Genomic DNA, 21,588 nt, shown 5'->3' on the forward strand with positions numbered 1-21,588 from the left:
CATACTGTGTAATTCAATGTACATGACGCTCAAAAACAGGCAAAACTGACATGTGATGATAAAGGTCAGGATAGCGGTTCCCTTGGCAGGGTGATATTGACTTTTACTGGGCTCTGGGCATGAGGGAGCTTTCTGGGGTTGCTGGAAATTTTCTGCGCATATTCATACGTAAAATTAAGCTGTACTTTTAAAATTTGTGCTGTTTTCTATGTGTAAATTATACCACGATTTAATTCACCTCAAATTAATTTAAAATTCCTTTTTTAAAATCAACAAATATTAAGGTAATCATTATGGGTTAAAAAAAAATCACGACTTCGTTGGCTGTACCAACCTCACGTTATGGATTAGTTTTTATTGTTGCTTGTTTTATTTTTCTTTTGTTTTTTTAAGATTTATTTTTTATTTATCTCCCCTTCTCCTCGCCTCCTCCCCACCCCAGTTCTTTTTGTCCGCTACTGTTGTTGTCAGCAGCATGGGAATCTGTTTCTTTTTGTTGCTTTATCTTGCTGCATCAGCTCTCCGTGTGGGCGGCGTCACTCCTGGGCTGAACTTCTTTCGCGCTGGGTGGCTCTCCTTATGGGGTGCACTCCTTGCGCATGGGGCTCTCCTACGCGGAGACACCCCTGCATGGCAGGGCACTCCTTGCGTGCATCAGCACTGCGCATGGGCCAGCTCCACTCGGGTCAAGGAGGCCCGGGGTTTGAACCACGGACCTCCCATGTGGTAGACAGACGCCCTATCCACTGGGCCAAGTCCGCTTCCCTCTTTTGTTTAATTTCACACGAGGTGGCCACCATAATGTCTCAGTGCCTGAAGCCTCTAAAAGTCTTCATCTAATAATGACACATCTAAACAGTGCCTGAAAACAGCCAAACTGCAAACTTTAGAGCCAACAATCAAATTTAGAGGGTACACAGTCCTTTCCAAGGTACACTAGCCAGAGCATTTTCTAATGAGAAATTTGATTCTCTTCTCTTCATATACTTTCTCCCCAGGTGATTTCACACACACATGCACACCCCTCATTGATCTCATCTTCAGTAACTCCTAACTAAGAGATACCTCAAAAACACACCTTTCAGATGCTAAAGTTAGTGAGCAATAGTTTGATTAGAAATAGGATATTACATAGACTTAAAATAACTTCTATAATATACTCATTAATTACAAATGAAAAAAGAGTAAATTTACAGAGGAGAAACCTGATAATATGACCTTAATGAAGTGGTCAGAATCAACATGACTACTAATAGGAAAAATCAATATCTTGTACCCCCTAGAATGGTTCACTGAGAGGAACTTGGCATCATTTCTGTAGCGTTCCTGCCAAAAATGCATATCCAAAATCTAATCATAGAGAAATATTAGACAAACTGAAACTGAGGGACGTTCTGCAAAATAAATGATCTGTACTCTTCAAAAATGTCAAAGTCATAAAAGACAAAAACTGAGGAACTATCCTGATGTATTAGCCAGCCAAAGGGGTGCTGATGCAAAATACCAGAAATTGGCTGGTTTTTATAAAGGGTATTTATTTGGGGTAGGAGCTTACAGATACTAGGCTATAAGTATAAGTTACTTCTCTCATCAGTCTATTTTCACATTTTGGAGCAAGATGGCTGCTGATGTCTGCAAGGGGTCAGGCTTTTTGGGTTCCTCCCTTCCAGGGCTTGCTTCTTCCTGGGCTCAGGGTTCCTCTCTTCTCTTTCCTCTGTGAGCTTACTTCCCAGGGCTCCAGCTTAATGCTTCAGTATCAAACTCTAACATCAAAACTCCAACATCAAAAACCCTCAACTCTGTCCTTTGCCATGCCTTTTATCTGTGAGTCCCCACCCAACAAAGGGTAGGGACTCAACGTCCTAATGATGTGGCCCAATCAAAGCCCTAATCATAACTTAATCACACCCAGGTACAGACCAGATTACAAACATAATCCAATAACTATTTTTGGAATTCATAACCATATCAAACTGCTACACCAGATTATTAAAGACCAAAGAAACAAGACAACTAAATACAACATGTGAACCTGGATTTGATCCTGGATCACAATTTTTTTTTCTTTTTATATAAAGGACATTAGTGAAACAAGTGGCAACATTTAAATAAAGTCTGTACATTAGATAATAATACAATATAAATGTTAATTTCCAGAATTTGATAATTACACTGTGGTTATATGAGAAAATGTCTTTGTTTTTAGTAAATACAGCAATATTTAGGGATAAATGGACTTTAGCTCTGCAATGTACTTTCTAACAGTTCAGAAAAAAAATTTATAAATGGAGAGAGAGAAATTATGCAAACATGGTAAAATGTTAACATTTGGGTAATCTGGGTAAAGGATATACAAGAATTCCTTGTATTATTTTTGTAACTTCTGTAAGTCTGAAGTTATTTCAGAAGCAAAAGTTAAAAATAAAACACACTCACTCACACATATTTCTCCCTGACTCTCCACACACAACTCACCAGGCCCAGATCTCTCCTCCAGGCTCTAGAGTTATATGTCCAACTTGACATCTCTTCTTGAATATCAAAGACACTTCCAAACTGGACACCTAATCTTCCCCTTTTCCACGTCTCAAAACCTGGTATTTTCCAGTATTTTATACCTTAGGGGATGAACTCCATCCATCCAGACGCACAAGCCTGGTAGTCATTCTTGACACACCCCCTCCCATAACTAACCCATTTTACTCTCCTAATACCATGCATAACCACAATTTCTCTCCATTGCTGCTGCTACCATCACAACTGTAGTCTAAGTCATCATCATCTCTCATTTAAACTATTATAATAACCTCCCAACTGCTCTCCCTGCTTCCACCCTTACCTCCCCTTCAATCCATTCTCCACACTGCAGCCAGTGAGCTTTGATTCAATTTTTTAAAATTAAAAGTTATAAAAGACATTAATGGAACATTTGGGAAAATCTGAATATCAACTGTAAATTAAAAATAATAGGAATTTTTAATGTCTTGGGTGTAGTAATGATATTGAAGTTAGGTAGGAAAGTATTCTTGTTCTGAGGATACACATACTAAAGTATAGAGCAATGAAGGGTAAAGATGTTTGCACATTAACTCAAATGATTCAACAAAAGTCATTATTATCATTACTATACACCCATATTCAAAGAGAATTATAAAGCAAATATGGCAAAATGTTAGTTAATCTAGGTGAAGTTTAAAGGGATGCTTAATGTATTAACATTGCAACTTTTCTGAACACTTAAAATTTTTTTAAAGGCTGGGGATAATGTTATACATCATTATACGTTCAAATTCTTGAGTGTGATAAAGAGTATTGTGATTATGTAGAATATTCTCATTCTTAAGAGATACATATTGGAGTACATAGAAGTAAAATGTCATGCTAACTCATTTTCATCCTATGAATTCATTTTCAAATGGTTCAGCAAAAAAGTATATATATATTTAAGTATATAAGAATATACGAAGTACATAAATGTAGAAGTATATAAATATATATGTATAAGTTTGTAATGTAAAAAATTATAAATCAAGTGAAGAATAGAAGGTATTGCTTTGTAGGCTCAAAGTTTTTCAAAATTAGGGAAGCAGAAGTGACTCAATTGATAGAGCATCCATCTACCATATGGAGGGTTCAGGGTTTGATCCCCAAGGCCTCCTGACCCGTGTGCCCCCACACGCAAGGAGTGCACCCCAGCAAGGAGAGCCACCCCACATGAAAAAGCATAGCCCACCCCGGAGTGGCGCAGCACACACGGAGAGCTCACCCACCAAGAAGAGGCAACAAAAAAGAGATGCAGTTTTCCAGTGCCGCCAGATAATGCAAGCAGACGCAGAAGGACACACAGAGAGCAGACAACTGGAGAAACGGAGAGAAATAAATAAAATAAATCTTTAAAAAAAATTTTTTTTTCAAAATTAGAAGTTGGGGAAAGACTTAGGAATATATGAAGAAATCTAAAAATAATATTTAAGGATAGAAAATAAAATCTGAATAAACCGAAAGGCTATCTCATCTTGGAAAAATTTAACCCTGCTAAATCCTTGTCAAAAACCAGCTTCCCACTGCTTCTCCGATAAAGGCAAACCTGCTTAACAAGGCCTAGAAGGCCCAGCTACTCTGGACCGTTCCTCTTCTCCAGCGCTGCTGCCCAGGCTACTCTGTCAAAGTTCGCTCTCCTTTCCTTTGCGTGGTGGCGGCTGACTCAGCCTGGAAAACAGATAATGAGAAAAAGATTTTCATGCGATCCCTTCTGGACCGTTTCCCTAAATCGCCTCATGGAACTTGCTCCCCAAATCTGGGAAACACCCCTGTGCTTTATCCCATCCTAGTCCTTAGCTCACGGTGTTATAATTGGGTGCTGACTTGTCTATCTTCTCTTGTGTCCCTTCGCACAAAGGGTCAGTCCTTATTCCCCAAAGCTAGGTCTGGCGCGCAATAATTTGTATTCAATAAATGGAACAGACTTCCATTTTCTTACATGTAAAACAAAGGAGTTGCACTAGATGATCTACAAAATCCATTAGCAATAAAATGGATCGAATAATCCCAACACCAGTTGCCCAGGAAATTCCTTTTTCCGTCGCGTTGCTCCGGTCGCGGGACTCGGAGACTACAGTTCCCGTGAGCCCGCGGGGCACGCCGCGACGCCTACCCAGTCTCGCCGCGCCTAACGGGAACTCCATGTCCCAGCGTGCTTCAGGACGCAAGCCCGCCCTTCCCCAGAGCGTCGGGATCCCCGGCATTGAGCAGGAACTGCGGTAGCCAAGGCTGAGCGGCAGGTAGAAAAGGCCCAGCTAAGGGTTTGGAGGGACACCGGGGGACCGTCTGAACCAAAAGCCCAGAAGTGCCCATAACCTACTTTTGCAACCTCCAGTCCATTTCTTGCAAATCCCCTTGGTTACGCACGCGCCTTGCGCCCTGGCCTCGCCACTGCCTGAGGCTGGAGAGCCAATTCTCCCACGTCACACAGAGGAAAAGGGCGGGGTCTCAAGCCTCGGTGTCCTGTTGAGGCGTGCTCCCTGCAGGAGCGGGGTCTGGGCGGCAGCTCTTTCGGCCCCGCTACTAGTTGTGGGGAATCGAGGGGGTTGAGTGAGTGGGCCCTGAGCTGGCGGGAGTCCCCAACCCGGTTGCTTGTCTCTCTCTGCAGTAGCGGATGCTGAGGGGGCGGCTGGTCCGGCGCCTGGTTTCCATGGCAGGTCGTGTGTGTCTGTCCCGGGGCAGCGCTGGATCGGGGGCTGTCGGTCCAGTGGAGGCTGCCATTCGCGCGAAGTTGGAGCAGGCTTTGAACCCCGAGATACTGGAACTGCGCAACGAGAGCGGCGGTCACGCGGTCCCACCAGGCAGCGAGACGCATTTCCGCGTGGCGGTGGTGAGCTCTCGCTTCGAGGGACTGAGCCCCCTGCAGCGGCACCGGCTGGTCCACGCCGCCCTCTCAGAGGAGCTGGCCGGGCCAGTCCACGCCCTGGCCATCCAGGCGCGGACCCCTGCCCAGTGGAGGGAGAACCCTCAACTGGACACAAGCCCCCCTTGCCTGGGTGGAAGCAAGAAAACTAGAGGAACCCCCTGAACCCCAACGGAGGGGGAAGACCAGGATCTGAATGAGTTGGGTGAGAATAAACGACTGGGCCTTCATCCCTTCAATACAGTGTTGTGCGAGGAGACCCTTGGATTCCTTTCTTATGGCACGTACATATTCTCCTGAGGTAGCAACTCTTTTCAGGCCAGAGCCAATCTAAGGAAAGGGCAGGACTATTTAGTACTGTTCTTGACCAGAACTTTTTAGGAAGGGCTGCCCAGCTATTTCATGTTTGTGACTAAGGCACTTCACCAGGCCTGATGAGTTGGGAACAATATAGTAAATTAAAAAAATTATTATATGAGGTACATTGCTGTGTCCTTAATAGCCTGTTGAATCAGTGCCAAAGGTGTTCTTGGGAGAAGAAAGATACAGGTAGACTAGGCGGTCCAGAAGGGCTTCATGAGGGAAGTGACTTGAGGTAGACCTCTTAAAGAAAGCTCAGAACTAAGTCAGAAAGGAGAGGAAACGGTATTGCAGGCAAGAGGGATGGCCCCAGCAAAAGCATAGAAGCTGGACTGGGCAGTGAGTAATTGGACAAGGCAGGGCTTATAGGCACCTTGAAGTCGTATGTTGAGGGGATGTTTGACTTTTTAATAGCCTGTCCATTTTCAAAAAGGGTTTGCATTTGTTTACAATAAGCACCTTTAAAAAAAAACACACACTAAAGCAGTGAGAAGACAGAACTTAAAAATACATTAGAAGGTGGGAAGACTTTTTGTAGCCCTTTCTCTTATCAGCTTTCCAAATTGTATTAGTCAGCCAAAGGGGTCCTAATGCAAAGTACCAGAAATGTGTTAGCTTTTATAAAGGGTACAGTAAGAGGTACTTTCTCACCCAAGTCCGTTGCCACCTGTTGAAGCAAGATGGTGAGTCATCTCTGCGAGGATTCACCCTTCCTTTCAGCTATAGGCTTACTTAGGGCAAATGGCTCATCTCATTTCCTGGGGCCACAGGATCACAGTTCTTTCCTCTGCTGTGTCTATGGAGGTCTCTCTTCCTGTGTGTTGTCTTGAGTGAATGTCCATTTATAGCCCACCAAAGGGGCAGGGACTTAACCTTCAGTTACACCCTCCTACACCCTAATTTTAACATAATTTAATCAAAAACATCTTAGCTGAATCTAATACAGTCAAAGGGGATCACACCCAGAGAAAACAGTCCAGTTTACAAACATAATCATCTTTTTGGGAGTTCATAAATTAGCTCATAGTGCCACACAAATGTTAAATCATTATACTAAAGGGTGCTCAAGTAATGTCTACATAAGCAACTTTCTGATGATCTCAATGTGGAAATAGAATTTAGATACTAGAGAAAAATTCTTGGTTAACATACATGTTGACCATTTGTCGCTAGAGTTTAGACTTCATCCAGCTGGGCAGCGGGAAGTCATTGAAAATTTTTGAGGAGGGGCATGCCAAGTTGCAAATTAACTGGGAGAGATGTGTAAAGTGGGTTGGTGTGGGAAAGATTGGTGGCACAGAAATCAACCAAGAGTGAAAGGGTGGAGCCTGGGCTTAGGGATCAGCTGCGGGAATGGAAAGGAAGTTGATTGACAAGCTACCAAGAAATCAGCTGGCTGCATTAGAACAGAAATGGAGTAGAGGAAAAGTCAAGGTTACCTCCAGGAGTGGTTTCAGATGTCCTCACTGGGATTGTTTAAAATGTTGGTTCTAGGTCCCCTTTCCTTCCCGGGGTTGGGGTGGGAGTGTGATTATGATTTCATAAGCCTAGCAAAGGGTCTGGAATCTACATTTTTAGAAGGTATACCAGATTTGGAGCAAAGTGGTGATATTCTTAAACATTACTCCAAATTTTCAAATCTGGAAGACTTCAGGGACCTTCCTTTGTAGATAGAAAGGTCAGAGTAAAGAGGCCAATTTGGGACATGAATATGGTGCATCATGTCGTTCTGGACTTCAGTTTGGAGAGAGAGGAGTTGTTTTTCCATCTCAGCATCTTAAACCTAGCAGGACTATCAGGAGGCTGAACAGAGTTGGCTGTGGGTAGAGAGGCAAAGAAGTAGACATAGCCATTTTGGGTTATAAGGATTTGTTTCCTTTTAATTCATTATTTTTCATTTCATTTTTCACATCAACAGAGTTGGGTTTAGGGCTCCCCAGGAGAGCAAGGGAGATGGATGAGTCCCTCCCAGGAGTGCAGGGCAGAGGGCTGCGTCCAGCAAGTGAAGGGAGAGGAAAGAGGCACACACTCGTACACCGGGCACTGGAGGAGAAGGCAGTCCTTTGAGCACAGACACCAAAGAGTTAAACAGTCGTCACCTGGTTCAGTGTTACAAAATGGGGGAGTGACCACAGGGTGGGGGCACTGGACGCAGCATGAGGAGGGTGAATTTGGATTTTCTTTTTTTGTTGTTTTCACTTTTTTCCTTTAAATTTTTTTTCCTTAACATTTTACAAACGGCTAAAAACTACCACATGTCACAGCTACAGTGGGGGGCGGGGGGGCACCAGAGAAAGCAGCCACACAGAGTAGGGTAGGACAGGGGCAGCTTAACCTACAGGCGCTGTCATGTGGAAGGGTGAGGAAAAGACTTCTGGTCCCTGCATTTGAGGTCCCTCACTGCCCCCACTTCCTGCCCCTGCCCCAGCTCCTTGTGCTTTTGGATCTGCTGGTTTGACCAGATGCCTGGTTTCTTTTCCTCCCCAGCTCACCTGACTGTGAGGGGACAGGTTAGGGTGTGGGAGGGCAGCTGTGCTGTTCCCGTCTGTGCTATAGTGGGTGGAGACTCTCACTCCAGAGGAGGCCTGTGCTTCTTGAGAGGTGGGGAAGAGGTGGACCTTGTCTGGTGCCCTCAGCTCTCCCCAGACTGTGGGACTCTTACCCCAGCCTGGCTTAGGCTTGTCCCTCCCAGGTCCCAACACAGAAACACGAGTAAGGGGGATACTTAGGGAGGCAGGGTTGTGTGTGTGTCCGTTAAAATTAACCTTGGCTTATATTTTAGGACAGTAGCGTGATACTCCCTCCCCCACAGCACACACACACATACATAAGTGTACATACGCATTCACACACATAGTCCTGCTGAGCTGCCTCAGAACTTAATATATAAATAAATAAGAATCAGAAAGCTAACGTCATAAAATTCGGGCTTTAAAAAAAAAAAAAAAAAACCTGGCACCAAAGCCCAAAGTGAAGGGAAAGTGGAGGCTAGGGGCTGAGGTTTATTGCTGCTCCCCCAGCATCCAATGGGAGGTGTGAGAGGGCACCTGTGGCCCTTCCGACTCCGCATTTCTTTTGGTCCATGGTCTGCACCCAAGCCCCAGCCCCCAGCATAACCACATGCCCTGTAGTTTCACCAGGGCCTAAGCAGAGGGAATGAGGGGGAGGCAGGAAGCCTTTTCTGGAGCCCCTGGAGCAGGGAAGAGCAAGGGCCCTCACTAACACCTGGGGAGAAGGGGGGGCCGAGCCTTCTCTTGTGCAAAGTCTGGGTCAGTAGGAGGTGGAGAGAAGATCTTCAGCCCAAAAGTGGGGTGAAGGAGCCTTCCCTGTAGTCCCTGCCCACGGGGGTCACACACACATGCACACGCACACAGCTAAGACACCAAACAAAGGACTGGGGAGTGGGTGGTGAAGGCTCGGGGGGCCTGGCAGGGCAGGGCAGGGAGGGGGAAGAAAAAGCTGTTGGTCTCACAGTGTGCCTGCCATTCCCGAAGCCCCAGAGGCCCCTCATTGCAGCACCTGTCCCCGGGTTTCAGGCAGCTTCAGAGCAAGAGAACTGCCGAGGGCGAGGGCAGCGGAGGCAAAGAGGATGGGGGCAGCCTTGGTGATTCCCACAAAGGACGTGAAGATGCTGATCCCCAGCACAGCTGCCAGCTTGCAGAGGGCGTTCAGGAAGCCGAAGGCTGTGGTCCTGCTCAGGAGTTCCCCAGCGCAGCACAGAGGGGCCAGCCCGGAAAGGAGGTCAGGGCCAAAGGGACGCAGGAAGAGGCACAGGAGAGTTTGTGGTCAGAAGCATAGTGGGCAGATAATGTTCGAAAGGGAGAGGGAAGGATGGAGAGACCAGAGAATAGAAATAAATTGGGAAGCAGAGAAAGGAGACAAAAAATTGAGGTTAATAGTTAAGACTTCAAAGAGTGAATACAAAAACCACAGCTTTTAGAGAGGGGAGTCAATGAAAATGTATATCCTCTTGCTCCCAAGGATGCTCCTCCCATTCAGCCCCCTCCCTTACCTTCCTCCTCTCCTGACCTCTAGCCACTAAACCCGCCGCCCTGCCCCCCACTCTCCCAACTACCTCTTGTCCGAGGGGTAGAGTTCGACAGTCAGCACATCCAGTGCATTCCAGGATGCAATGCTGACTCCCCCAAAAAGGCAGAGCAGAGCGATCATGGCTGACTCGCTGTTCCCGAATGACAGGAAGAAGCAGGAGACGCAGGACATCACGCTGGAGCCCGCTGGGCAGAGACGAGAGAGCAGCTTGAGTCCAGCCACGGTGAAGCCCATCCACAAGCTAGCCAGGCCTGTCGGCTAGCTCAGAGCAGCCCAGCATTAGACTCTTCCCCAAGGCACCCAAAAGGTGCCTCATCCCCCCTCCTTTATAATTGTACTTTCATTAGTAACACCAGTAACGTCATTTATTCAATGTCAACTACACGCCAAGCAACTCGATGCTTTACATGCACTGATTTAACACATCAGCCCTATGAGGGAGGGAATGCAATCTCCATTTTGCACATAAGACAACTGCGGCTCATAGAGGTTAAGTAACTTGCTCATGGTCGACTAGTAAGTGGTGAAGCTGAGATTTAAAACCAAGGACATCAAAGCCTGTGCCCTTACCACTTGCTATTCTGCCTGCCTCCTTTACCCACCAGAGGAGCTTCTGTGCCAGGCCCTACCCTACCGTGCAGCCAGCCACCTGCTGAAGAGAAGACGTGAGAGACAGAACCATCTCTACTCAAGCTCTTCCACGGCCCAAGGGGAGAAGCCTGCTGACAGCCTCCCCCATTATTAGCCCCCGCCCCAGTCAGTTTGGTCGCAGCACTACCAGCCTCTTCCCCCTTACCAAGCATGCGGAGCCTGCCAATCTTGTCCATGAGCAGGGCAGACACAATATTCCCAGGGAGTACAGCCAGTGTCCCCAAGAAGCTGACAAAGTACACCATGTAGGCACCTTCGCCCGTCCCTGTCACATCCAATGGGCAGCCCTCCTTGTTGTGCAGGAATGTACTGTTCACCAGACGGCTGTTCACAAACTTGTACTGAAACAGATCTAGGGGGTGGAGGCCAGGACAGGCAGAGCAGAAGGTGAGAAGGAGGCTGCTACCCTCAGTAGGGTGTAGCAGAGGGGCTCTCAGAATTGTTCAGGACACTCATTACTAAACATCAAACAATATCACCAAGGAAACTAGGAATCTCTACAGCAGAAAATGACCAAAGTCTATCACGTGAAGCCATGTGACTGGTTGTTTCCAAGTTTTCCTATTAATAGTCTTTGCTTCTTATTCATCCCTTTTGTCCACCTAGCAGACTACAAACAGTAGCAGGTGCCATAAGTTTAGGAAAATAATTGTGAGAAAAATATTAAAAATAAAAAGTCCTATCTACTGTTTCTTCCTGTAAGGTGGGAAAAGCTCTTCCAGAACTCCTTTTAGAAGATGGGAAACCTCAGTCTAGCTCATAAAACCAATATTTCATGTACATCTAGTTTGAGAATCACTGTAAAGAAATGGATTAATGCAATGATTCCCGACCTTTTCCCCACCAAATATCCCTTTTATTGTTTTTTCTTTTTCCCAAGGACCCTGGTCTAAATGGTTTTGCTCTTTTCAAAAGTTAAGATTAGCATACCGAGTTATCGTTCTAGCCAGAAGGCAAAGAAGCTTGATGTTTTTGTCAGATGTTCTATCTCAGGAAAATGTTCAATTATCATTAAATTTTCAGAATTACTGGTGATAACTAATAGGTCTCAAACCACCTTCATCCAGAGGTCCAGAGATCTCAGGTTGAGAACTCTGAGCTAGTGAATGAGGAAGATTCTTTTCCTCCTCCTCAAGAGCCACCCAGCCCTTTTGCCTGACACCCACCAGCCACCCCACCTTACCAGTGTTATAGAACACGGTGTTGATAAACGTGCAGTTCCGGAAAAACGTGTTGCTGGATGTGACATCCTCGAAATAACACTCCTCAAATAGGGAATCCTCAAAGGATACTGACTTCAGACGCAACCCAATGAACCTATAAGGCCAGGATGATGAGAGACAGTTCTCCCTTGTCCTCATACCCTCCTTCAACACTCACTCCCTTAGCAAAGTGATGAAGCTGCAGCACAGGTATTTGCCCCCAAAAGCTTGATCTCAGATCCCCAGACTCATAAAAGAGACAAGGGGTAGAGGAGACAGGGGAGGAGTGGAGATTAAACGACCCTACATACTTGTCATTGAAGTACTGCCCCCCTCGATGGATCTGATTCTCCAGTGTGAAGTTAAAAGTCACATGCTCTACACGCTCCCCGGGGAAGACTTTGGTGCGGGCTGCATAATCCACTGCCTGGAGATGGCGGATCATGTCGGGAAACCAGACGGTCAGGCCATAGTAGCTGAGGAGTCAAGCGCAATGGAATCAGGACCAGGGATAGAACCAGGCAGTACAGAATGAGGGGGAAATGGAGGAGTCAGCTCATAGCATGATCTTGCTCAGTTCTCCAGCCTCATCTCACCATTCTGTGGTTCAGGTGGACTTCAGAATCTTCTAAACCGTCCACCATACTCTTTCCTATCTCTCAGACATTCACTCTTCTCTCTTCCTGAAACACTCTTCCCATTCACTGCTTGGTCTGTTTAATTCCCATTTATCCTTTTGGACTTCAGTCCCTACCTGCCAAGTGCTCCCATAGCACTTTATACTTTCCCCACCGTGGTGCTCATCACACTGCTTCATAGCTAGTTTTGTCTAACTCCTTGACCGGAATATAACCTCCATAGGGACTGGGGCCACATCTGTTTCATGCCAGCATAGTACCTGGCATAGAATAGACACTTAATATAAGTAAGCCTGTAATACAAGTTTGTTGAATAGAATGAATGAATGAGTGAATGAATGAATGAAGCAGGATAGGATCAGAGGAGATACGAGCAGCCCCTCCCCTCATTTCATGGACGGCCTGTCCTCTTTGTTCCCATTGTCTCCACCTCTCTCCTGGCCCACACACCACCACACCCTCACCTGAATGACATGGTGAACCACACACCCATCATCATCAGGGTGATCCGCCGATATTCTGGACCAAAACAGGACAGGAAATTCCCCCAAACCTATGTGGGACAAAAAAAAAATTAGATGGTGGCTGTACTTCCTTCCAACTCCCACAGACCCTCACTTTTCTGCCCTATCCCCTTCCTTCAGTTCAACCATCACCCCTTCTCACCCCAACCTGCCAGCTCAAACCTTACCCTCCTCTCTACCTCCCCAACTCCATTCTCTCCACCATCCCATCCTCCATTACCTGCCCCCCCAGGCTCAACGCTCGGACCCCCCAGCGCTGGTACCAGGTCCCTGTGTCTGACTGGATCTCAATCAACTCATCCTCCTGATGAATTGTCTTAATGTGGGTTACCTGGGACCAAGAGAAAAAACCATCACTCACACAGTCTATATTTCTCAACCCTTCCAGGTGCCTCAGTTTCCCCTGCAGTTATCAAAATGGGAGGTAGCTGAGGTAGAGTGTGGTCTGAAATGTCTAGTAAGATTGGGTGGGTGGGTGGAGATTATCTGGAGAGGGCCTGGGAGGGGGGCGGGCAGGGGTTGCAGGGCTTAGAGATTTGAGTGGGGACGGCTGCTGGGACTTACTGAGAACACTCGCTCAGGATGCCCCTTGGCTCGCATGTTGGTGTCATGAACCTGCTTCAGCACCATCCAGGCCTCATCATGCTTCCCATTCTAGAGTCACAGGCACAAGCCCACATTCAGGTTAGTTCCTCCCCCACCCAGCATTGTGGACACCCTCCCCCAACCTGGCCTCTAAAGTCACACAAAAAAATCTCCACACACACCCCTCCCCAACTCCACCACCAACCCCTGACCTATAAGCACATGCATTACACACTCCCTAGCTCAGGAACAGCAAGACAGAGTCAGACTTGAGCAAGAGAGGGAAGTCCAGGGAACAAATACAAGCCCAGGTCTTAGGGTCCCCTTGTGCAATGGAGAGAGAAAGAAAATGATGGGCAAATACGTAGTCAAAGGGGAAGGGCAGCATCCTAACCCTGCTGGACCAAGCTATAGTTGAAGGGGAAAGGAGTAGGGGGGTGGGAACTTCTCTTGAGCTGGAAAGTAGGGGCCAGGGCCTCTGCCTACAAAATCTCAAGCCACCCATCGTTGAGCAGGTCCCCTTTTCTCTAATCCCAGAATCCCCCCGGAGGTAAATTATGAGACAAAGGAAGCAAGATAAAGTCCCCAGGGTAAGAAGCCCATGAGAAAGAAGTACAGCTACACAGGATCAAACCAAGTCCTACAGTGGGTGTTTGAAACCAGGAGCCTTTGCTGTCCATCCCCTTCCCTGGCCCCAGTTCCATGCCATTCACCTCCAGGAAGAAGCGAGGGCTCTCAGGCTGCGTGGTCAGAGCCCCAATGGCAAACACGGAAGGAAAGGCACAGACGAGGACAAAGACCCTCCAGCTGTGGAACTGGTAAGCAGAACCCATTTGAAAACTCCACCCTGGCAGAGACAGAGTGACATCCATCAGCAGAGAGACCAGAGGCTGGGGGTTCCCATCACAGTGAGCACAGGAGAGGAGGGAGGAGAGAGGGACTGGGGTGGAGTCCCTAGGGGCTGCTCACCATAGTGGGGGATGATGGCCCAGGCCATTGCCGCTGCGTACACTCCACCAATCATCCAGAACATGCAGAGCCAGCTCAAATGCTCCCCACGTTTCTCCTGGGCCAGAAACTCCGAGAAATAGGAGAAAACAATGGGGATGGACCCTCCAATCCTGGAGGGCATTGCAAGAACTCAGCATTAGGAAATGGCCATATTCCTGATCCCCAGGCCCAGTGCTCTGGATCCCCATGTCCCTTCCATATTCCAGAACTTTTTAAAAAGACTCCTTCTCATATATAATGCCTGGTAAGCTTCCTCTCTCCTTACCACCAGCTATCAAGCACCCAACCTTGGGACCACGAGATACAGATGACGGGTCTCAGGGAAAAGGAAGGAACAAACATTAATCTTGAAGATGATTACAGAGTTGGAAGGGAGGAAAGATCAATACAGAAAAGAGGAAAAATCCCCAGAGGAAAAAGATGAGCCAAAAGGAAGCTTAGGGTGGGTAAAATGGGAACAGGCCCAGAACAGAGCCTAAAGACAAGGCAGAGCTGAGCGAGTGTTTGCAGGTTGAGGAAATATGGGGGTGGGGGGTGGGTCAAGGCTTCAGAGTTCTGGCAGATGGGGTACTAGAATGTTTGTTATTGAATGTAAACAACATGTAGACTCTGGAGAGGGGCAACTCTAGGGTCCATAGCAGGCCAGGGGTGAGGCTGAGACACACTAGGCCTCTGCCTGATGGTAGGCTCAGAAATGGAACTAGAGGATGGGTTGAGGGACTCAGGCAGGAACAAGAGATGGAATGGCATTCAAGACAGGTTTTGGACAGGGGGAGGTTGACTCAAAGATGGCAGGTGGGGAAGGAAGAAATTCATTCATTCAATTCACACATATTTGAAGTGCATCTGGTGTGCCTGGTCCTATGCTGGGCCCTAGAGATATAACAGTGACCAAGACACAGCCTTGCCCTCAAGAGGCTTAGGAGGTAGACACTTACCCAACCCCGGAAAGAAGGCGGCAGAAGAGGAAAGTGCCATAACCTTGGACGAAAGATGAGAAAAAGGCGAAGACACTGTTGACTGAGAGTGAGATGAGCAGACACTGTCTCCGACCCAGCCGGTCAGCCAGACCCCCCCAGAGGAAGGCTCCCACCATCATGCCCAGATAGACAATGAGGCCTGGAAGGAGGAAAACAGGCAGAAGGGACATGAGCGGACATACCTCAATTCTCCCCACTGCGGAGCAATTAAATGAGCTGAAACTGCAGCAGACTGGATCCAAAATATGAAGGGTCATTGAGAAGCTAAGTCTACCCAGAGATGAGAGCAAGTAAGAGTGGTTGGATTGTGTGATCAAAGATGAAAGGCCATCTCTGCAAGCCAGGGGTTCAAAGGCGGGAATATAGATATAAGAGAACCCCAGAACCCAAACACCTCCTCTTTCTGCTGGTCTCTCTGTCTCTCTCTGTCACACATACACACACATGACACTCCCATCCCTGGTTCACCTGGAATAAGGAGTGGCTCTGCCTAAAGCCCCAGACCCTCCTAGGGTCCTCTCTTGATGCCCCCAAAGCAGAAGGAAGTCTCTCTTATGTTCTTTGGAGAATGGGTTTCAATCCCCATTCCTCCTCAGGCTGTCAGTAAGTACCCCACAAAATCCATCCTTTATTCTTTCTGGTCCCAATACTTCTGGTCATCAAACTCCATTTCTTACTTCCTTCATAAAATCAGAGTTGGAGGTGATCTTAGAGATCATCTATTCCAAGCTCTCCATTTTACTCTTGTGCAAGCCAAGTCCCAGAGAAAAGGGACCTGTCCAAGATTCCATGATAACTTGGTGGCAGAACAAGGCCTATATCCTTACTGTGTCTAGGGGGGTTCCTCCTTCAGGGTCCTCATCAAAAAGCACCATCAGAGACCACTCCCTAGTCCTTGAGCCCTCCCAAGGCTAGAGTGAAAACAAGTGTCTGCAGCTTCTCTGACTGAAGGCCCAGGATTCCTCCCCTTCCTCCACCAAAATTACCCTCCCCATTTAGGTCAGGGAGTTGGGATATTGACCTCTTGTTTGCCCAACCAGGGAAATCAAAAGGGATGGCTAAGAAGAAACATTAAATGGTGGCCCATGCCACCTCCTGCAGATCGAAAAAAAACTACCACCCAACCACTAGCCTAAGCCCTAACCCAGTTGCCCTCCACCTTCTTTCACATCATTGTGCCCCAATGCCAATAGGAGGGGGTATGTGAGGCGAGAGTGTCGGGGGAAACCCTGAGCCTTCTGAGGACATCTTGGGAGCAGGGTTCTAAGGAGCCCAGTAGTGAGGACAGAAGCACTTCTCAGGAAAGGGTGTTTCCAGAATTTGGGGCAGGACAGGGCTGGAACCCCCCAGTATGTCTCACCCAGCATGCCCTTGTTGGAGTCAGACAGGCACATGTCCTTCTCGGCGCTGGGCAGCACGAAGCCAACCACAAAGACCTCGACACCATCAGCCATCAGCGCCAAACCAAGCACGAAATAGAGTGTCCACTGGAAGCGGCCGTGGCCACATTCCCGAAGGATGGCCTCATACTGCTGGGCCAGTTCTTCCCGCTCTTTCCGCAGCTGGGCCTCCCCTCTGCCTCCGGGGGGACCCTCCCCCTCTCCCAAGCCTCCTCTCACTCCAGCCAGGGTTGCCCCATCGGCCATCCTCTCGCCTTTGCCCCCAGACTCTGCCCGGGGGATGCCCTGATATTCCCCCTCGTAGATTTCGTCCTCCTCGTCGTGGCCCTCGGTGGCATCACTGGATGCACCACCTTCCTCCTCATCCTGAGCCCCTTCCCCACGGTAATAGCCATCAGCGGGGGCAGGGAAATCGTCATCCTCCTCCTCCTCCTCAAAACGGGAGTAGGATCTGCGGGAATATTCGTCCTGGACTCTGTCCAGGCCCTTTACCACCTTCTTGGCTGCATGTTTCTTGACTTCCTTGGCAATGTCTTTGGCCCCACGGATGAAAGCTGCCCGGTCTCGGAAGCCTTCTTCCATGATGGGGATTTGGGGACACTTTACCAGATCTCCGTGCTCCTTATTTGGTGTTTTGCTCAAGAACTCAAGGACTTGTGGGATCAAGAAGACCCTTTCCCCTGGCTACATAGATCAAGTATGTTGAAGTATCTTTGGGCATAGAAAAGAGGAAATAGGACCTGGTCAGTGAGTGCCTAGGAGGAAAAAGGAGGAGTTTTGGCCTACACCTAGTCCACTTGGGTAGATGGGGAAAGGAGAGGGGTTATGGGGGAACGGGAAGAGGAGGGGGAGCCAGGTTGGTGGGGCTAAGCTGGAGAGCCAGGATAACTCAGGAAGGGCCACCCGCTTCTCTTCCACGAGCCTCTGGAGACCTAGAAGAAAATAAAAGGGAGAAAAAAGTTGTGGAGCCTAAGAAGGTAAAGATGGCCAGTCTAGAGCCCCCTCCCAAGCCTGAGCCCCACCCGGATCATGTGGTGTGGATATGGACTCCTTACTTCAGGTCCCCACTTACTGAAAAGGGATGGCTATCTGGACCCGCTGTTTTATTCAAGTATAAGTCCCCTTCCTTTGACCTTGGACTCCCGAACCGTGGGATCGCCTCAGAAGTGGTAGTCTACCAACCCAGACCCCTTGTACTGATCTCCCACCCAACATCGAGTGCAGACCCCTTGCTTTATCCCAGCCTGCAAAGAACAAAACAGGAAATGTGAGAAATCAGGATTTCCTACTCTCTTCTGGTCTGGATTCCTTATTTGGGGTAGAGCTTGGGAAGAATGTGTAGAAAGAGGACCAAATCTTCCAACCTATTGACTTTAGTCCATCAGATTTCATGTTTATGGGCCCCACAAGAAGGGGTTTTCAATCCCAGCATAACTCAGCTTCAGCTTCCAGGGTCAGTTTAGATTTGACTACCTGGTTTAGCACTTACTAGCTGAATGACTATGGGCATGTTCTGAACCTCCAAACTTCAGTTTCCCCTTACTAAAAAGGGGACTGTAAGGATTAAACGAGATAATGCATTCATAGTGACTGGCACAGAAAACATGATCCATAAATATTAGTTCATACTCTCTGTGGTGAGAGTAACATAGTGAGATGCCCTATATTCCATCATAAGGTCCAAAACCAAAAGTCATCTCTGGATGATCTTTCGGATGAATAGCAGAAAGGTATACTAGCAAGAAGAAAGCTTAATTCAGCGCACAACACACAACACCTAGATGACCTACGTGGAAATCCCAGCTCTGCCACTTATTAACTGATCTTGGAAAGGTTAATTAACCTCCTTAAGCCCTAGTGTCCTTATTGGGGATAATAATCCCTATTTCTCAGAATCAATTTGAGTATTTAATATCCCTGTAGAAGGTGTAGAAATGTCAGTTTCCTTCCTTCCTATTAGATTGTGAGATGGAAAAGGAAACACAAGCAAGGGGTCCTACCTGGATGCTATTACCCAGTATCCTCCCAAAACATAGAGTCCCAAGACTCCTCTGTTCAAACCAAGGCCAGCAGCTGGGTCCGCATTATCTCCCTCCTGACAAACAAGGGAAGGCCCAAAAAAGGAGACCTGGGACCTGATTAGAATGGAGAAGAGGGCAGATCAAAAACTAAAAACGAGACGATGACTGACTGCTGTCCCCTTCCTTCATGACTCCATAAACGGGCTCCCTTTCACTGGTGAGAGTGGGAGTTGAAATGACTGATCAGACTCCTATGATGCCAACATGAGGGTCTACGGTCTGGAATCGCACCTCATTCCTCCAAGGCCTCCCTTCTTAATCCCCTTTAATCCTTTCTAACTACCCCCTCTAGGAGCCAGGGAAAAAGGAGTCTACAAATAGCACATTGCGTAGGAGGCTGATATAGAATGAAGGGGACCTTGGGCCTTCCCTCAAAGAAAAACGTCTTCCAGAGGGGAGCATAGGAAAACCCCCTTCTTCCTTCGTAGAGGCAGAGGAAGCAGGACTAGATTCTAATCAGAGATCATTCCCCTAAAAATACCCTTCCTCCTGCTCCCACCCATCCAGGGCCTTCATTAAATGTGTCACGCACGTACACACACACAGCCCTGGCAGAGGGGGCAAGTCATGAATGCTATGGCACAGGCAAGCAGAGCTTGCAGAGCTTTGCCCCTCAGCACAGATGAGGGCAGTGGACCACGGTGACCAGAAGCAGTGACCCCTATGTCACCTTCTTTTCTTCATGGTTCAGGGCCCGAAGCATCCCCCCATGCAAGAGAGGAAACTGTGGAATCCCCTCAGTGCACGGCGATCTGCTTTCCTCACTTTTCATCTTCCCTTCTTTCCCAACCAGGAGCTCCTCTAAAACCTTGAAGGATGCAGATGGACCCCACCAGGAGCCATGCCCTGTCTGTTAACACTGATTACCCCCGAGCGGTTTCTGTAGGGAAGAGAAGGCCCCTAGAGCCACAGCAGGATATGATGGCTCAACAGCCAGCTTCCCCAGGGCCAAGAGACCCAGGAGGTCAGGAGGGAGACAGAGAAGACAAATTCCTTGAACTGGTGAGGAAGTGGTGCTATTTTTAGCCCCAAAAGCAGCACAAGGTGGCTAAGCCAGTGGGAAAGGGACAAGACTTGGAGAGGTGGAGGTTAAAGGAGACAAGATCAGGGTTACTCTGATCTGGCTTCACCTGATGAGGAAAATGCGCCCAGGAGCAAATTCTTCCTTCCAGGGCCACTCACCCAGCTCTGGATGAGAATCCAGAAGTTTCCCCATCTCAAACCCCTGACTCTGGTGGCTGCTCAGATTCCTACCCCACCCTAGCCCAGGTGACAAGGTCATTAAGAAGGTGTCCCTTATCAAAACCTCCATAGGGGGTGGCAGAATGGGGGAGGAGGTGCTAAAGACCCTTCCCCATTTTGACTGGGTGGTGGAGCCTCAGCCCCCACCCCAGGACAGCCAAGGCTGCCCGTCCCTCCCCTCCACACATCCCGCCCCAGGGTTAAGGAGATGGGAACATCCGTAGTTCTGAGACAGGAAAAAAAAAAAAAAAAAAGATGTCAGGTGAGAACGGACGGGAGGGACACGGAGGGGCAGAGGCAGGAAGGCAGAGACACCTCCTCAGGCCCATCGTGGGGGCCTCTCTATCAGCATCTGCCAAGACACCCCCCCCCCCTCTCGCAACTGCTGGGGCATAAGAGAAGAGCCCTTAGCACTGCCTAATCGCTTCTCTGAGCGTCTCCCCGACCTGTGGCCCTGCTGCCGGACAAGGGCCCATCGTCTCCCAACACCCCTCCCCCACCGCGGGGCGACTGCCTCCAGCCCCCGCGACCCACGACCCCAACCCCTGTCTGTTACCATCTCTACCCACCCAGGATTTCCATTCTGCCTTCCCCTTCCTTCCCGTCTTCCCCTACCCGGCCTCCACTGCTCCCCCACCCCGCTGCATCCGAGCGAGCCGACTGAGGCAGCATCCATTCTCTGGCCCCAGCCAAGGTCATTTATCATTCATTCCGGCGGGGCGGCGGGAGGCACGCTCAGGTGGGGGGGGTTGGAGTTGGAGGGAGCCTCATTCCGCCCAGCAACCCCCACCCAGTTCACCTGAGAAGGGTAGTGGGGGCTTGGCTAGGGTAGAGAAAAATACCCCCTCCTCCTTCCTTCACACACAAAAAGTGTCTGTCTAATTTTGCCATAATGCTGTCTCTCTCTCTATTCTAAACACCACAGCAATGGAAATATATGTCCATCCCCAAACCACGACCAGCCCCCCTCACCCCCAGAGAGGATACGGTCACCCTCCCCGCAAGCAGAGCATCGGAGGATAAAATGGCTGCGAGGCAAGGATGCTTCTGCCGGGGGTGGCGTGGAGGTGAGAGGCAGAGAGGGGTCTCACCTGGGCTGGGTCCCCGGGGCAAGGGAGTCCCGGGTGAGGGCGGGGGTCCCGGCCGCAGGGCTCAGGCGGCAGTGGCGACTGCTCCGGGTACCAGGGGAAGCGGCAATGCAGACCTGCCCCCCCCCCCCCCCCGCCTCGCACTCCGGCCCCGCCCCCCCCACCCGCGACTGAGCTTCGGGAGAGACCATTGCTGCGGGGGGGAGGGGGGAGGTATCAGGACGCGGGGGGGGGGGGACGAAGAAGGGGCTTGGAGGGGCTTGTCACAGGGGCAGCTGGAGGTGACACCCAGCCCTTCCCGACCACTTCCTGGGAAACGATGAAAGACCGAAATAATGATGTCAGCAAGACAAGCAGGGAGCCAGAAAAGGA

The 21,588-nt window shown here is 48.8% G+C and overlaps 1 protein-coding gene, 1 long non-coding RNA gene and 1 other non-coding gene across 4 annotated transcripts in view; 1 reads left to right on the forward strand and 2 right to left on the reverse strand.

Annotated features, from left to right (window-relative positions):
• Positions 1-4,616, reverse strand: part of LOC131280880 (uncharacterized) — a 32,496-nt gene extending 27,880 nt beyond the window's left edge. The window contains exons 1-2 of the long non-coding RNA XR_009188537.2: positions 4,481-4,616; positions 4,088-4,209 (exon numbers count right to left, since the gene is read on the reverse strand). This is a non-coding gene — a long non-coding RNA (uncharacterized lncRNA). The remainder of the gene's footprint in view (positions 1-4,087; positions 4,210-4,480) is intronic.
• Positions 4,617-4,723: 107 nt separating this feature from the next.
• On the forward strand, positions 4,724-5,647 carry LOC101422286 (uncharacterized). Its single transcript, XR_011645369.1, has 2 exons — positions 4,724-4,781; positions 5,150-5,647. It is a non-coding gene; the product is annotated as an uncharacterized protein (transcript).
• Positions 5,648-7,940: 2,293 nt separating this feature from the next.
• SV2A (synaptic vesicle glycoprotein 2A) lies at positions 7,941-21,369 on the reverse strand. 2 transcript variants are annotated; one of them, XM_058309612.1, is made up of 14 exons: positions 21,220-21,360; positions 18,806-18,940; positions 16,766-17,737; positions 15,364-15,544; positions 14,384-14,535; positions 14,128-14,261; positions 13,394-13,483; positions 13,050-13,160; positions 12,770-12,858; positions 11,979-12,143; positions 11,649-11,782; positions 10,611-10,817; positions 9,840-9,999; positions 7,941-9,455 (listed from the first exon to the last, which is right to left on the reverse strand). In XM_058309612.1, the coding sequence occupies exons 3-14, from the start codon at positions 17,385-17,387 to the stop codon at positions 9,272-9,274; spliced, it is 2,229 nt and encodes a 742-aa protein (XP_058165595.1). In that variant the 5' UTR covers positions 17,388-17,737; positions 18,806-18,940; positions 21,220-21,360; the 3' UTR covers positions 7,941-9,271. The 2 variants fall into 2 exon arrangements, with proteins under 2 accessions (XP_058165595.1, XP_004461690.1); XM_004461633.3 differs by lacking the exon at positions 18,806-18,940 and having other exon boundaries at positions 21,220-21,369.
• Positions 21,370-21,588: the final 219 nt, after the last annotated feature.

Source organism: Dasypus novemcinctus, chromosome 13 (genome assembly GCF_030445035.2).
Source record: "Dasypus novemcinctus isolate mDasNov1 chromosome 13, mDasNov1.1.hap2, whole genome shotgun sequence".
NCBI lineage: Eukaryota > Metazoa > Chordata > Mammalia > Cingulata > Dasypodidae > Dasypus > Dasypus novemcinctus.

Coding starts and splice junctions, on each gene's coding strand:
- SV2A (XM_004461633.3), bottom strand. CDS start 17,387: ATGGAAGAAGGCTTCCGAGACCGGGCAGCTTTCATCCGTGGGGCCAAA. Junction 13,161..13,393: donor ATCCTGAGCGAGTGTTCTCA/GTAAGTCCCAGC, acceptor TCTTGGTCCCAG/GTAACCCACATTAAGACAAT. Junction 11,783..11,978: donor GGGCAGTACTTCAATGACAA/GTATGTAGGGTC, acceptor CTGGCCTTATAG/GTTCATTGGGTTGCGTCTGA.